Source organism: Notechis scutatus, chromosome 3 (assembly GCF_049901735.1).
Source record: "Notechis scutatus isolate UNSWTSFEM ecotype Mainland chromosome 3, rNotScu1.2, whole genome shotgun sequence".
Classification (NCBI taxonomy): Eukaryota; Metazoa; Chordata; class Lepidosauria; order Squamata; family Elapidae; genus Notechis; species Notechis scutatus.
In genome coordinates this window covers 49,758,648-49,772,774 of record NC_142011.1, presented here as the reverse complement: position 1 = coordinate 49,772,774, position 14,127 = coordinate 49,758,648, and the positions used below count along the sequence as shown (strand labels likewise).

General features: G+C 41.7%; 1 protein-coding gene across 1 annotated transcript in view; it reads left to right on the top strand.

Moving 5' to 3' along the window:
- DEF6 (DEF6 guanine nucleotide exchange factor) overlaps positions 1-14,127 on the top strand; it is a 71,186-nt gene that overhangs the window by 50,054 nt on the left and 7,005 nt on the right. Inside the window, exon 8 of the mRNA XM_026680404.2 lies at positions 1,556-1,722. Within this exon, the coding sequence (XP_026536189.1) occupies positions 1,556-1,722 (167 nt within the window). The remainder of the gene's footprint in view (positions 1-1,555; positions 1,723-14,127) is intronic.

Here is a 14,127-nt window from a genome sequence, read left to right as displayed (position 1 = left end):
ACCATAAATACGGTCCTGCCATGAGTTTTCTACTTCCTGTTGTCTGTGGCAAACTCTTTACATTTTTAACGCAGACAAAGCTCTAAAAGGAATTGCAGTGCATCTGGTAGTACTCTGACTCTGTATGAAATGAACAGTAGCAGAAAAGAATGTTAAATTTCTACTGTAGAACATTCTGAACAATCATGTCATCCAATTTAGGATAATAGTGACCTCTGTCTGCCAAAAAGCGTAATGCAAAAGTCTTAAATGCCAGCATAGCCTAGTGGTCTAAATGTAGGACTAAGAAGTCACTTGCTCTCATTCAACCTACCACGTAGGGCTGCTGGTTTGGGAAACAAGAAATGGAGGAAATAATGCAATATAAACTCTGTTGATCTTCTTGAGGGGAGGTATGCTATAAATCTAACAATTAATTAAGGTTCTTTGATCTAGGATTGAGTGATTTACCTTTAGATAAAGCTGTATCGTTTGCACAAACCTCAATGAATAAGAGCATCCTCCATCAGCTTTGACTGGTCTTACTATTGCAGATTCTCTTGGGCAAAGATAACTCTGCCACAAGAAGTCCAAATTCAGTTACTGCAAAGTGCAATGTATAGGTTTGCATTCTGGCTTCAAAGAGGCTGCACCTATAACAGAATTCTGTGACTATGTAGTTACTCAGTGGAATCTCTTACCGGGCACTAAAAACTGAAGACTGTGCGCTAGTAGCTGATTTGCTGCTCAGTCATTTTAAAGGATGGATTACTGTTTGTTAGGCCTAAACAGATCATGAAAATATTATATTAATGAATCCCCAATTGCCATGTCTTAGGCCTTTTCACTGTAAGAACAAACCCTCTTAATTGTTCACCTGAATGCTAATATTGAACCAGTTGTCAAGTGTATGTATGTGGCCATTCTCTTGTACAATAAACTTCCAGTAAAGCTTAGGTTGGGCCCCATTGTGGAGTGTTTGCACTCAGCTTTAGAAACCTACTTACTAACCTAAGCATTCATATGATCTTATCTGTTGCTGTTTTTAATGGTTCATTTGAATACTTTTACTGATTTCTATGACTTGCTAGTCTTAGAACTATTATAAAACAATTCCTGCAGAAGATGTAATTACCTAATCATTAAGAGTCAACATGGACTGGATAGCACAGAATTCTTTTTAAAAAAATCAAAATAGTTTATAAGCCGTAATAACATTTGAATAGGTTTTGCCCCACACAATATATTTGGAGCCACGACCTGTTTATTATTATGTTTATACAAGTCATTAGTGACTTATATCTGCCTTCTTATATCAGCTATGGTGAACTCATTATCTCCACCCACTGTTTTACTGTACTAACCTAAAATGTGGCAGGTTAATTGGGTGAGTGTGGGTTATATATGGAAAATAATAAAATTGTTGGTGCCCAGATAAAACAAGAGACTTTATCAGTTACCAACTTCACCAGCTATTAGTGCTGCTAGCCAGGATACATCCTGGCTGCTTTTAGCCCCGTGCTGCTAGCCAGGATACATCCTGGCTGCTCACTGCCTTTACTTCACCCACCTGCAGGCTCGGGCTTCCATGCAAGCAGAAATGGTTCTGAAGGAGGCAGAGGCAGAACGTCAGTGCAAGCGCATCGCAGAACTGGAAGACATGCAGCAACGACTCCAAGATGCCCTGCAGCAGGAGATTAAAGCTCGTCAAGACGAAGAGGGTCTGAGATATGAACAGGCCAGGTAGCATTTGCTGAATTGGGTTAATAAGAAAAGCGAATTAGAAAAGACAAATGATTTTGGTGGCATATTTATATATTGAATCTATTTTTATGACAGTCCTACTTTGAAATATCTCAAATGCAGTATATAATTATGTGCCTAATTAAAGTAAAGGAAAACAATTGAATTATTAGCAAATGAAATTATAGTAAATAAAAACATTAGGTGTAAAAGATATGTAACAAATACATAAGAAGAGAGTAAGCTACTTTTCACAGGAAAAGCCTGAATGAAAAGATGGGTCTTCAAGAGTGATAAAACATAAGCATTGTTAGGGTTTGAGGATTAACCCCTAGCAGAGTATTGCAGCAGTAGTCAAGCCAGGCAGCCAAAGAAGAGCGGAAGGGCCCCAGAGTATACACACACTGAACACAAACACTGTTTGTAGTTTAAATAGTTTTTAATCCAGTTAGAGTTTAAGCATTGTCATTCAGTCCATTAAGTCATTCACAGTATTTTCATCCAGTAAGACTCACTAGTATAGTCCAAGTTAAGAGTCCTTGCAATATCTTTATCAGCCGATAAAGATATCTTCCTCCTCCTCGGTTTCACTCTCCAGAGAAACAAACGCTGGATATTCAGTAAACAGTAGCAAACAAAACAGTTCAGTCACAGGCACTCACAGTCAGTAATCACAGTTAGTCGCAGCAAGACACAGTTACAGACAGACAGTATCAGCCAGTAACTCACAGTTAGTCGCAGCAGCACACAGTTACAGCCAGTAAGCTTTCCAGCTTCTAATGCTTCCTTATATTGTAACTTCTAACCGCACCCTTAATCGGCTAATTGCCTGCTGCATTGTGCTTAAAGTGATAAGCACTTAAACCATGATATCTAAGTTTTATATATTTATTCACCCAAACCATATTTGGTATCAATGTTATACCTAACATACTCCCTTTTGGGTGAAATAAATATATAATACCTTTACAATCTTATCCCATATTTTTCACAACTCTCCTGGTGCTTACTGGCACCTTGGGCTTTAGTAAAATTATCAGCTAAATTGTCCTCCGACATACAGTACTCTAGCTGAATCATCTTACTTCTTACAGATTGTCTCACGTTTAGGTATCTTAGATCTGTATGCTTGCTCCTTGTTTTTACTCCAATATTTGTGGCCATTTGAATTGCTGCCTGATTATCTTCATGTATAATTATAGGATAATCTACAGTTATACCTATATCAATTAACATTTGTTTATACATTATTAACTCTGTACATAACAATGATAAACAGGAGAATTCTGCCTCCATAGTAGACAAACTTATATGCTGTTGTCTTATTGACTTCCAGCCTATTAATGTATTACCCAGCATTATGGCTGTTCCTGAAGTCGACTTTCTAGTGTCTCTTTCTGATGCAAAACTAGCATCTGCATAAGCACTCAGAATTAAATCACCCTTTGGTTCTAAATACAATGAATAATTCATTGTCTTTTTAAGATATCTTAATATCCTCTTAGCTGCATTCCAGTGTCTTTCACATGGTGCAGAATTGAATCTAGCCAACTGATTCACGCAGTACGATATATCTGGTCTAGACCAATTACTAATATAACTCAAACTACCAATTAAAGATTGATAAATCACCTTATCAAACTCAGGGCTTTGTACATCAGTGTTGCTAAACTCCTGACTCATTGGAGTCTTAGCTGGCTTACAAAGCTCCATCTTGTAATCTTTTAGTAATTTGCTTATCTTATCTTCCTGAGATATCTTAAAACCTTTCCGTGTTTTCTTTATATTCAAACCGAGATACTTCTTTATCTCCCTAATTGCTTGATCTTTATTCTCTTTCCTAATGATGCTATTATTTTATTTGCTTCATCATTAGTTTCAGTTATCAATGCAATGTCATCTGTGAATAGTAATAATAATGATACTTTCCCATTTGTCTCCCTCTTAAACAGACATGGATCGGCTAAACCAGCTTTAAATCCTATATTGTCTAGTTCCTTTACAATATACTGGTTCCATTCATAGCCTGATTGTTTAAGACCATAGAGGCTTTTCTTTAACAACCAACAATCATTATTATTCTTATTTTCACTTTTAATACCAACAGGTTTTTCATATAAATAATATGTTTTAATGGGGCGTGCAAGTAAGCAGTTTCCACATCTAGATGGTTAACTATATAGTTTTTACTAGCTGCCCACACTAAAGCTGCCCTCAAGGTTGCTGCCTTAAGACTAGGTGCAAACACCTCATCGTAGTCATTAGCATTCTGCCTAAAACCTTGGGCTACTAACCTTGCCTTATGGATTAAATTACCATCCTTATCTATTTTTACCTTAAATATCCATTTGCAGCCAATGGATTTCTTTCCTGCAGGTAATTTGGCATTTTCATACACCTTCATATCTCTTAATGAATTCAGTTCCTTATTCATTGCTGCATACCATCTTTCTTTTTCCTTAGTAGGATACTTTTTAATTTCTTCTACAGAATTAGGAACTTGATTAATCTGGCACACTGTGTTAGCCTGGTACCTATCAGGCGGTCTAGATACACGTGTAGTTCTTCTGGGAATTACAGGGCTTACAGGAGGACTTTGTTGAACTACTACCTGTTCATCTTCCTCATCCTGTTCAGCTATTGAATCTGTTTCTTCCTTTATGGGCACTATTTCATCCTGTATTTGTCTCTTTACTTTATTTTTAAAGTTACAGGGATAACTAATGGGATTTCTATAGGATTCAATAATTACATCTTTATTGGCATCCTGTTCTAATTTTCCCATCCTTCATGTTCTAGAAATTGGGCACTAGCACTACATAACACTTTAGATGTGCCTTTCTCCCAAAATCTATATGCCCTATGGTTTGCCTGATAACCAACGAAGAAAAATCTTTTAGCTCTATGTTGCCCTTTTTTCCTGAGTTGTGCAGGAATATGCACCCATGCTGGTGCACCAAATGTGTGCAGGTAACTTAGATCAGGTTTCCTGCCATGCCATCTGGTAAATGGAATTTCACCTGTTGTTGTATTAACAACGTTGTTTAATATGTTATTAGCACACATTGTAGCCTCCCCCACAAAGAATCAGGTAACCCAGAATCATTTAACATTGTTCTAACCATTGCCTGTAGTGTTTGGCCTCTTCTTTCAATAAAAGCATTATGTTCTGGCCTGTATGGAGCAGACTTCTTATGCTCTATTCCAGCTATCTTAAGTCTGTTCTGGAATTTGTTATTAATAAATTCCGTACCATTATCTGTCACTAGGGTTATCAGTTGTCGTTTAGACTTTCTTTCAGCAAACCTAAGCCAATTGAAAAATGTTGATATGTTTCAGTTTTGCTTTTCATTAAATAGCAAAACCCATATCTAGAATAATGGTCCATAATGCTCAGTATATATCTAGCACCCCCATACTGGGTTTCTTTGGACCTATTATGTCTGCAAATACTACTTCTAAAGGTTCTTTTGTTTTTAAACCATTTAGCCTATTTGCAGGCAATACTTTGCTCTTATCTTCACAGCAAACATTACAACGCAAATATTTATCACAAGTTTTTAACCTTATTCCTTCAGATAACTCAACTGTACGTTTTAGCATTTTAAAATTTACATGCCCCAAACGCCTATGCAATAAATGGATACATTCTTCATGAGGCTTTATATTATTAAATACAGTTTGTGCCTCCCCTTTCTTACTATTATCTAAGACATATAATGTTCCATTTAAAGCTGCAGTTACCCTTTTGTTATCTTTTTCAATTATGCAATTATTATCCTTAAAAGTAATTACATAACCTAATTTATCTAATACCCTTACTGAAAGCAAATTAAACTTTAGTTGCGGTACATACAACATTTTTATATCCTGGTTTATGTACGGACAACGTGCAAAACCTTGACCTTTCGCTTTCAGGTTCCAGCCATTTGCAAGTGATATATGTTGAGAGCTTTTAGACATTTTTATAAATTTTGTCTTATCTCTTGTGATGCAGTGGGATGCGCCACTGTCAACCACCCATAAATTATTCTTCACATCAGAGTTGCTAAACGTGGCTAGTTCAAATGCTTTCTTTGGCTTTTTACATTCTGGCCTTTTCTCTTTTTGCAGAACTTTGCCAAATGTCCTCTGCCTCCACAATTAAAACACTTTTTAATTGTGTATGCTGTCGAAGATAAATTCTCTTCTTCCAGGTGCTTTACTTTGCTAATCTGGTTTCTTTCAAGCTTTGAAGATAATTTCTCTTCTTTCTTATCTTCTCTCAGCTCGTCACGCTCACGCCTTCTTCTGGCTTCTTCTAGTAGCCTGCCTGTAATCTCGGTTAATGAGAGGCTTTCTTTTGGCAATACCTCTAACGAAGTCACATAGTCATCATAGCTTTGATCTAATGAAGATAATATTATGTAGACTTGTTGCAGTTCATTAAATATAAGCTCTTTTTCTTGCAAATCTTGAAAAATGCTCTTCATACAGTTTAAATGAACTAACATATCTCCATTCCTCTGAAGATGCGTTCGAAAAAGCTTCCGTGTAAGATTTATATGTGCTCCTACACTGTCCCGAACATAAATCTTCCTGAGGTTCTCCCAGCAGTTTGCAGCATTTTCTTCTCCACGAATATGGACAAGCTGCTGATCACAGAGAGTCAGTCCTATGATGCATAAAGCCTGCTCATTCTTCAGTTTAAAGTCTTGTAACTTTTCTTTATCATCATCATTAGCAGGATCCCAGCTACTCACATCTGGTGGGTTTGCTATAATGTCCCACAAACCTTCTCTGCGTAGAAGTAAACTACATTTCATTGACCATGAAACATAGTTTGTTCCATCCAGCCTGGATATCATGGACAGTTGTGACAAATTTACTTGTGCCATTACTCTTCAGATATTTTGACTATTTTAAACTAATTAAAACAGTTTGTTTTTACAGTAATGTGCAACTCACACCAACTCTCTCTGCTATATCCTGGTTAGTTAGACTATGCTGCTGGGCCCATAACCAATGTTAGGGTTTGAGGATTAACCCCAGCAGAGTATTGCAGCAGTAGTCAAGCCAGGCAGCCAAAGAAGAGCGGAGGGCCCCAGAGACACTGAACACAAACACTGTTTGTAGTTTAAATAGTTTTTAATCCAGTTAGAGTTTAAGCATTGTCATTCAGTCCATTAAGTCATTCACAGTATTTTCATCCAGTAAGACTCACTAGTATAGTCCAAGTTAAGAGTCCTTGCAATATCTTTATCAGCCGATAAAGATATCTTCTCCTCCTCCGGTTTCACTCTCCAGAGAAACAAACGCTGGATATTCAGTAAACAGTAGCAAACAAAAACAGTTCAGTCACAGGCACTCACAGTCAGTAATCACAGTTAGTCGCAGCAAGACACAGTTACAGACAGACAGTATCAGCCAGTAACTCACAGTTAGTCGCAGCAGCACACAGTTACAGCCAGTAAGCTTTCCAGCTTCTAATGCTTCCTTATATTGTAACTTCTAACCGCACCCTTAATCGGCTAATTGCCTGCTGCATTGTGCTTAAAGTGATAAGCACTTAAACCATGATATCTAAGTTTTATATATTTATTCACCCAAACCATATTTGGTATCAATGTTATACCTAACAAGCATCTCCCAAATGCCAGGATGTAAACATGGGTACCACTACAGAGAAGCTGGTCATTTGAAATAAATATTATATAAGGGCAAAGAGATCATAGTTCTTAAGCAGATTCCAAGAAAAGTGAGGGCCTTAAGGCAAGAATATAAATTTTTAGCTAACCACTTAAATAAAAAAGAAATCTCATTCAAATGGCAAATTCCAGAAGGGATGCTAATATCGTGGAAGGGAAGAAAAATTAAAATAGACTCAGTAGAACAAGCACAAGACTTCCTAGAACAGCTAACAACCACGGAGGATCAACACACTAGGGAGGAAACCCAAAGGAACACGCAGGAAGATCGGAACGGCCATAGGAACAAAGAAGAAAGACCCGTCCAAACTCAAGGGAAAGACAACCTACAACAAGAAAGAGTAGAAACATCCCCATATCAACCACAAGAAGAGAGTCGTATAATTACGAGACAAAAAGCGAGGCAGACTTAAGTAAATGGAGGAAGGAAGGAAAATCCTTTCCATCAATATAAACGGCCTAAATTCAAGAGCTAAAAGGAAGAGGATTCTAACCAAACTAATAAAACAAAACGTTGGTATAATTTGCATACAAGAATCACACATTAGGAAAAGTGAGGAGAAATTTCTAGATTGTCCAAAACTGGGAAAATTATTTACAGCACCAGCAGATAAGCACAAAAAGAAAGGTATTGCAATATATGTGAAAGATGATTTAAAAGCAGAATTAATCTGGGCGGACCCTGAAGGAAGAACTCTGGTGGTACAAACTTCAATTAATGGCATTACATTTTTACTGGTAGTAATCTATGCCCCAAATGATGATCAAGGTAAATTTTTCAAACATCTCCACCAAAAAATAATAGATTTCGAAAAAGGCAATATTTGTCTGATTGGCGATTTTAACTCTATTGCTGACTACCGGAAGGATCATAGTAACATGAGTAAGAATAAAAAAGGAAAAAGAGAATTTTCGAAGCCATGTAAGGATATGATGAATGAACTGAATCTGGTAGATATCTGGAGAAAACTAAACCCCAAAAAAGAACAGTTTACTTATTACTCTAACCCACACAAAATTTGGACAAGAATAGATATGGCTTGGATAAATGGTGAATTAATTAATGAAATCAAAGATAGCAAAATCTTACCAAACGATTGGGCTGACCACAACCCAATTCAAATAACCTGGAGAGGTACCGTGTTTCTCACATAATAAGGCCGGGCCTTATTTTTTTTTGACCCCCGAAAAAACGGCTAGGACGTCTTTTTAGGGGTGACTTAATTTCCCCCCCCTCTTGCATCCTCGGGTGGGGGGCCCACAGCTTGGATGTTCGGGAGACCTTCCGCCACCGTTAATTTCCCTTCCCCTTGCTGCCGTGGCGTTACAGCAACGCCGCGGGCGTTTGGCGCAGCCACGTGCAGCCAGTCAGGGCTCCTCCCTGCAACCGGAGCCCTGAGGAGACACTTGCTTCAGGCGCTCCTGTGGCCGCCTTTTTGCCTTCGATGGTAAAGTGAATTATTTTAAAAACCTCCGCTCATCCCATCAGGGCCGTGCGAGCTGAGCAGAGCCGGAAAAGCAAGCCGCGGTGTTTCCTGGTTCTGCCCAGCCCGTACGGCTCTGCCGCGCCCTGGCGGGATGAGCGGAGGTGTTTAAAATAATTCACTTTACCTTCGAAGGCAAAGGGAAGGCAGCCACAGGAGCGCCTGAAGCCAAGTATACCAACAACAAAAGGCAAATCCTCAAGGTGGGCTGGAGGGAGGTGGCTACGTGCCCCCGGGCTGCTTCAATGCAAGGTCCTGACTTGCAGCATCCTGCCGTTGCCGCCGCGTCCTTGCCGCCGCCTCCCTCTCCGACTGCGAAACTCGTGTGCTTCGCCAAATGCTCCGAGCGAGGCGAGCTCTTTCTTTCATACATAGAGGGGGGAAAGACGCCGGCGTGCTCCGAGAGGCTGGCTCTTTTCTCTAGCCGAGGCTGACAGGAAGTGCCTCCAGGGCCATGGCAGGCAAGCCGCGGGTGTTTCCTGGTTCTCCCCAGCACGCACAGCTCTGCCACGGCCCTGGCGGGATGAGCGGAGGGCCCGGCGGGAGGCACTCGTTGCCTTGGTGACATTTCGGTGCCGTTGCCGCCGCGTCCTTTCGCCGCCGCCTCCCTCTCCGACTGCAAAACTCGTGTGCTTCGCCAAACGCTCCGAGCGGGCGAGCTCTTTCATACATAGAGAGAGGGGGGAAAGACGCCGGCGTGCTCCGAGAGGCTGGCTCTTTTCTCTAGCCGAGGCTGACAGGAAGTGCCTCCAGGGCCGTGGCAGGCAAGCCGCGGGTGTTTCCTGGTTCTGCCCAGTGCGCGGCTCTGCCACGGCCCTGGCGGGATGAGCGGAGGGCCCGGCGGGGAGGCACTCGTTGCCTTGGTGACATTTTGGGTGCCTCCGCCACCTCCTCGCCCGTCGCAGGTGGCGGTGGCGGCGGCAAGCGGCGGCGCTTCGCTGAGGGAAAAAGAAGACAGCGCAGCCACCTTGCTTGCTTTCCCACCTGCCCGCCCCAGATGGCCTCAGGAGCGGCGGCAGTGGCAGCAGGCGCGCACACTCCTGCCGGCGAAGGGAGGAGAGGCGAGGAAAGAGAAGGAGTGCGGCGGCAGCGGCTGTCACAGTATCGTCTCATAGCGGGGCAAGGCTGGCAAGCTGAGGTGGCCGCACCAGAGAGCGTCGCTGCCGACCCCGTCGTGAGGATAAAGGAGCGGGATAGAGATTCAGTCAGAATCGGCTAGAAAAAGAGCCAGCCTCTCGGAGCATGCCGGCGTCTCCCCCCTCTCTCTATGTATGAAAGAGCTCACCTCGCTCGGAGCGTTTGGCGAAGCATACGAGTTTTGCAGTCGGAGAGGGAGGCGGCGGCGAAAAGGACGCGGCGGCAACGGCACGCGAAATGTCACCAAGGCAACGAGTGCCTCCCCGCCGGGCCCTCCGCTCATCCCGCCAGGGCCGTGGCAGAGCCGTGCGCGCTGGGGAGAACCAGGAAACACCCGCGGCTTGCCTGCCATGGCCCTGGAGGCACTTCCTGCCAGCCTCGGCTAGAGAAAAGAGCCAGCCTCTCGGAGCACGCCGGCGTCTTTCCCCCCCCTCTCTCTATGTATGAAAGAGCTCGCCTCGCTCGGAGCGTTTGGCGAAGCATACGAGTTTTGCAGTCGGAGAGGGAGGCGGCGGCGAAAAGGACGCGGCGGCAACGGCACCCGAAATGTCACCAAGGCAACGAGTGCCTCCCCGCCGGGCCCTCCGCTCATCCCGCCAGGGCCGTGGCAGAGCCGCGCGCACTGGGGAGAACCAGGAAACACCCGCGGCTTGCCTGCCATGGCCCTGGAGGCACTTCCTGTCAGCCTCGGCTAGAGAAAAGAGCCAGCCTCTCGGAGCACGCCGGCGTCTTTCCCCCCCCCTCTCTCTATGTATGAAAGAAAGAGCTCGCCGCTCGGAGCGTTTGGCGAAGCACACGAGTTTTGCAGTCGGAGAGGAGGCGGCGGCGAAAAGGACGCGGCGGCAACGGCAGGATGCTGCAAGTCAGGACCTTGCATTGAAGCAGCCCGGGGGCACGTAGCCACCTCCCTCCAGCCCACCTTGAGGATTTGCCTTTTGTTGTTGGTATACTTGGCTTCAGGCGCTCCTGTGGCCGCCTTCCCTTGCCTTGAAGGTAAAGTGAATTATTTTAAACACCTCCGCTCATCCCGCTAGGGCCGCGGCAGAGCCGTACGGGCTGGGCAGAACCAGGAAACACCCGCGGCTTGCTTTCCCGGCTCTGCTCAGCTCGCACGGCCCTGATGGGATGAGCGGAGGTTTTTAAAATAATTCACTTTACCATCGAAGGCAAAGGGAAGGCGGCCACAGGAGCGCCTGAAGCCAAGTGTCTCCTCAGGGCTCCGGTTGCAGGGAGGAGCCCTGACTGGCTGCACGTGGCTGCGCCAAACGCCGCGGCGTTGCTGTAACGCTATGGCAGCAAGGGAGAAGGGAAATTAACGGTGGTGGAAGGTCTCCCGATATGAAGTGCTCCACCAACGCAGGCAGCACCATATCCGGGCATGCAACAAAGTACTTCCTAACGGCAAGCCTCCCCCCCCCCCATTTCGCATGTTTAATATGGGCCTTAATTTGGGGGGAGGGGCTTAATTTGATTTTATGCCAATAAATCATGCTGGGGCTTCCTATTGGTGGAGGCCGTATTGTTGGAGAAACACGGTAGAAGAAAACCAAAGAGAAGATGAACTCTTAATACTCACTTAATAAAAGAAGAAGAATATACTAATAAAGTGAAAGAAGAACTGAACTTCTTCTTAAAGGAAAATAATAATGAACTAACTTCTAAACAAAATATATGGGACACAATGAAGGCATTTATAAGAGGAATAACAATCTCTTACAACGCTATGAGAAATAAAAGAAAGTATGCCCAACAAAGTAACTTACAACAAGAAATTAAGGATTTAGAAACCCAACTACAAAAGAACCCCAAAAATCAAAGAATACAGAATCAGTTAATAACAACTAAACATAAACTAAATTTACTGGAACAAGAAAAATTGGAGATTAGTCTGAAAATGACCAAACAAATTTATTTTGAGCATGCAAACAAGCCAGGGAGATGGCTAGCCCACAAACTTAAAAAAACGAAAGAAAAAAGAATAATACACCAATTAATAGACGAGAGGGGCAATTTGCAAGAAGAGATAGAGAAGAAAAAAGAGATCACTTTCAAATACTTCGGGAAATTATACAAAAAGGAAGAAGTCTGTGAGGACAAAATAATGAAATACCTAGAAGAAGCGAACGATAAAGCAATTGGAGAGGAAGAGATAGAATTATTAAACAAAAATATAACATGGTCCGAACTGAAGTCAGCAATAGAGAAGCAAAGTAACAATAAAGCGCCAGGACCGGACGGGATACCTGTAGAACTTTACAAAACAATCATAGAACAAATTGGACCACTGATGCTGGAAGTATTCAGTGAGGTACTCCTAGCAGCCAAGATGCCGGACTCGTGGAGGGGAGCCTTAATTTCGCTGATCCCGAAGGAGGACCTAGACCATAGACGTATTAATAATTATAGACCAATCTCGCTCCTGAATGCAGATTACAAACTATTCTCTTCTATAATAGCCAATAGACTAAAACAGGTTTTAAACACACATATCCATGAAGATCAAAATGGATTTCTCCCATTTCGACAAATTAAGAATAATTTAAGAACAGTGATAGACATTTCAGAATTCTATGAAGCCCATCCGGAAAAACAATTTGCATTTATGTTTTTGGACGCTGAAAAAGCATTCGACAATTTAAATTGGCATTTTTTAATTCAAAAAATATACAAGATGAACCTCGGCACTAGATTCGAAAACGTCGTCACTACAATTTACCACACCCAACAGGCAAATATTCTAATAAATGGGGAACAAACTGGCCCGATAAAAATAGAAAAAGGGGTAAGACAGGGTTGCCCTCTCTCTCCTCTGCTTTTCATATTCGCCCTAGAATCTCTTTTGACGTATATTAAGCAAAATTCGAGAATTAGAGGACTGAGGATTAAATCAGAAGAGTATAAAGTACAAGCCTTCGCTGACGATTTGGTTTTTTTTCTGGAGGAGCCCATAGAAAAAGGACATATCTTATTAGAAGAACTAGAACGATTTGGAGAAGTCGCAGGATTTAAAATTAATAGGGGAAAAACGAAATTAATGTCAAAAAATTTAACAGGAGACCAGAATAAAGAACTGGAGACAATAATGGGAATACAGGTGACAAAAAAAATTAAATACTTAGGAATTTGGCTTACTCCACAAAGCAAATCATTAAAAGAAAACAATTATGACAAACTTCTCCAACAATCCAAGAAAGATTTAGATTCCTGGAGTACATTACAACTTTCCTTATTGGGCAGGATTGCTCTGATTAAGATGAATATTCTGCCAAAATTTCTATATCTATTCCAGACAATTCCAATCAAATTAACTAAAATTTTTTTTATGGAATTAAACCAGATAACACTGAAATTTATTTGGCAGGGGAAAAAAGCTAGGATTAATGTAAAAGCCCTACAAGATTTGAAAAGCAGAGGAGGGTTAGGCCTGCCAAACTGGGAAATATATTATAAGGCAGCCACCCTACTATGGATAAAGGAATGGGTGAATATAACCAACAAAAGAACACTAATATTAGAAGGCCACGATATGCAAAAAGGATGGCATGCCTTTCTGTGGGAAACTGGGAAACCCAGGCAATCATATTTCCATAGGCATCTTATCAGGGACTCTCTATTAACCAATTGGAAAAAAGTACGTAAAAAACTCTATCTAAAAATACCGATTTGGCTATCTCCAATGGAAGCGATAGTACACCCTAATAATTTGGATATAACTAAAATGATTAAGTACAAAAATTTATTAGATCCACAAGGAAAACTGAAAACACGACAAGAATTACAAGAGCAAGGATTTATAATTGATCAGTGGGTGTACCTTCAAATTCATAGTAGATACAAACAAGATATTAAGGAATTTGGAATCTACAATAAATTACAGACATTAGACAAAATCCTATTAGGACCGAGCAAAAAAAATATATCTAAATTTTACAAACATTTATTAGAAACTGAATTAGAACAAGAAATTGTCAAAGGAAATATGATTGCATGGAGTAGAAACGTGGGACGGAGCATTACCCTAGCAGAATGGGAAAGGATCTGGAACAGGAACATTAAGATCACGAAATCAGCAGCTTATAAAGAAAATGCATATAAAA